The 2,965-nt window shown below is 52.3% G+C and overlaps 1 protein-coding gene across 1 annotated transcript; it reads left to right on the top strand.

The window, feature by feature from the left end:
• The first annotated feature begins 339 nt into the window (after nucleotides 1-339).
• On the top strand, nucleotides 340-2,534 carry LOC135216624 (uncharacterized). Its single transcript, XM_064252006.1, has 2 exons — nucleotides 340-871; nucleotides 940-2,534. The coding sequence occupies exons 1-2, from the start codon at nucleotides 340-342 to the stop codon at nucleotides 2,532-2,534; spliced, it is 2,127 nt and encodes a 708-aa protein (XP_064108076.1).
• Nucleotides 2,535-2,965: the final 431 nt, after the last annotated feature.

Genomic DNA, 2,965 nt, shown 5'->3' with positions numbered 1-2,965 from the left:
TCTCTCTCCCTTTCCACCCCTGAATCCCCTGAATCTCTCTCCCTTTCCACCCCAGAATCTCCCTCCCTTTCCACCCCTGAATTCCCTGAATCTCTCTCCCTTTCCACCCCTAAATCTCTCTCCCTTTCCACCTGAATCTCCCTCCTTTCCACCCCTGAATCCCCTGAATCTCCCTCCCTCTCCACCCTGAATCCCCTGAATCTCCCTCCCTTTCCACCCCTGAATCTCCCTCCCTTTCCACCCCTGAATCCTCTGAATCTCCCCTCCCTTTCCACCCCTGAATCCCTGAATCTCCCTCCCTTTCCCCCCTGAATCCTCCCTTTCCCTTTCCCCAAACCCATGAATCCCCGAAATCTCCCTCCCTCTCCCACCCTCTCTACCCTTGAAACTCCCTCCCTTTCCACCCCTGAATCTCCCTCCCTTTCCACCCCTGAATCTCTCTCCCTTTCCACCCCTGAATCTCTCTCCCTTTCCATCCCTGAATCTCCCTCCCTTTTCACCCCTGAATCCCCTGAATCTCCCTCCCTTTCCACTTCTCCACCTTCCTCCACCTCTCCTTCCCCTACTCCCAATGCTCCACCCACTACCTCTCCCCCTCCCGTCTCTCCCATAACTGAGGAAGACTTGGACGGATACATAGAGCAATTAGAATACGAATACGACAGCTTGGAAAAGCTCATTGCAGAACTGGACGAGTCAGAAACTGCAGGAGGCATCAAGATCAATGCCATCCGTCAGAGGATATTAAAAATGAGAGATATCCTCAGGAAGATCATTCGCCACAGGAAGGCGCCCTGTGACACACGGCATCTCGTTCCCTACGCAGTCTGGCCTGGACTCTCTGGACCTCGAGTGGACGGCCCTCAAAGAGGTAAGTCTCCAAGTGTTCCCCTCCTTCTCCATCGGTTTCTCATCTTCCTCCTCCTACTCCTTCTCCAGGATCCTCTTCCCTTCCTACTACTCCACCTTCCTCCACCATTCCTACCCCGGAATCTCCCTCTCTTTCTACCCCTCCTACCCTTGAATCTCCCTCCCTTTCAACCCCTCCACTTTCCTCCACCCCTCCAATTCCTGAATCCCATTCCCTTTCCAACTCTTCACTTTCCTCCACCCCTCCAATTCCTGAATCCCATTCCCTTTCCAACTCTCCACTTTCCTCCACCCCTCCAATTCCTGAATCCCATTCCCTTTCCAACTCTCCACTTTCCTCCACCCCTCCAATTCCTGAATCCCATTCCCTTTCCACCCCTCCGCCTATGCCTTATTTTATTTTTCATTATATATATTATAAACCAAGAAAATACAGGACTGTTGTATGGAATTATGTATGGCGCCTCACAAGCTCGGAGGAGTGGGAAGAGTCCAGCTATGATCGACAGCCTCACAGCAGCTGGGATTGGTGGCACAGTTCTACCAAGACACGGAAACCGACCCTGACGACGAGGGAAGAACTCGAAGCGCTGCGAAAAGAATTCTTTGAGCTGCGATTAGCTCTTCTAGAAGAGACGGTCCTCCGTTATCAGGAACAAAGTAAACTGAAGGCAGCCATAAGAGACGTAAAATTTAAGCTCGAGAGAGAAAGGGGGAAGCACCTATTCCCTTTCTATGGCAGGACAAGGGTGTATCACCATAAGCAAGTAGGTGGGAAGATACGATCTGGGGAGCGGGAAAACAGGGAAAGGAAGACTCAATGGGATAGGGAAGAAGGTGGGAGGAGACGACCAGGGCAGCAGGAGAACAAGGAAAAGAGAACGCAGTGGGATAGGGAAGCAAGTGGGAAGAGCCGACTATGGGAGGAGGAGTACATGGAAAAGATAAACACACCTGCACCAAGACAGTATATTCCCTGGACAACTGCAACCTCCAGCTGGGCCAGTAGTAGACAGGATTATTTGTGGGGCAAGACCAGCTATGATCGGCGGTCTGAGAGCAGCTGGGATTGGTGGTCCAAGGCCAAGAGTTCTCCCAAAACCCGGACACCGACCCGGAAGACGAGGAAAGAACTCGAAGCGCTGCGAAAAAAAGTCAAACGGCTTCGCAGTGCTCTTGAACTAGAGAAGAGAAGAAGAATACGGGAACGTGAGGAGCTAGAGGACGTCCTGAGGAAGCTGAAAATGAAACTGCAGAGAGAAAGGGGGAAGAAACTGTTCCCTTGCCTACGCAGGAAAAAGAACAGGAAGAGAGGCAGGAAAAGGGCGTATCACCATAGGCGAGCAGGTGGGAAGATACGATCTAGGGAGCAGAAGAGCAGGGAAAGGTGGATGCACTGGGATAGGGAAGCAGGTGAGAAGAGCCGACTACTGGAGCAGGACAACATGGAAATGTGGGCGCAGTGGGACTGGGCTAGTAGTAGACGGGATTATTTGTGGGGCGAGACCAGCTATGATCGGCGGTCTGAGAGCAGCTGGGATTGGTGGTCCAAGGCAAGGAGTTCTCCCAAAACCGGGAAACCCGGACCGACCCTGAAGACGAGGAAAGAACTCGAAGCGCTGCGAAAAAAAAAGTCAAAAGCCTGCGCAATGCTCTTGAACTAGAGAGGAGAAGAAGAATACCCGGGAAAGTGAGGACGCCAGAGGGACGTCCTTAGGAAGCTGAAAATGAAACTGCAGAGAGAAAGGGGAAGAAACTGTTTCCCTGCCTACGCAGGAAAAAGGACAGGAAAAGAGGCAGGAAAGGGCGTATCACCATAGGCGAGCAGGTGGGAAGATACGATCTAGGGAGCAGCAAGAAGGCTAGGGAAACACGCACTGGGATAGGGAAAGGCAGGTGAGAAGATAGCCGCTACCTATGGAGCAGGACATAACATGGGAAATGTGGGGCGTCAGTGGCACTGGGCTAGTAGTAGATGGGATTATTTGTGGGGCGAGACCAGCTATGATCGGCAGTCTGAGAGCAGCTGGGATTGGTGGTCCAAGGCCAGGAGTTCTCCCAAAACCCGGACACCGACCCTAAAGACAAGGAAAGA

This window comes from Macrobrachium nipponense, chromosome 6, assembly GCF_015104395.2.
Source record: "Macrobrachium nipponense isolate FS-2020 chromosome 6, ASM1510439v2, whole genome shotgun sequence".
Taxonomy (NCBI): domain Eukaryota; kingdom Metazoa; phylum Arthropoda; class Malacostraca; order Decapoda; family Palaemonidae; genus Macrobrachium; species Macrobrachium nipponense.
This window is presented reverse-complemented; position numbering and strand designations above follow the sequence as displayed.

Coding starts and splice junctions, on each gene's coding strand:
- LOC135216624 (XM_064252006.1), top strand. CDS start 340: ATGAATCCCCGAAATCTCCCTCCCTCTCCCACCCTCTCTACCCTTGAA. Junction 872..939: donor AGTGGACGGCCCTCAAAGAG/GTAAGTCTCCAA, acceptor CTCCTTCTCCAG/GATCCTCTTCCCTTCCTACT.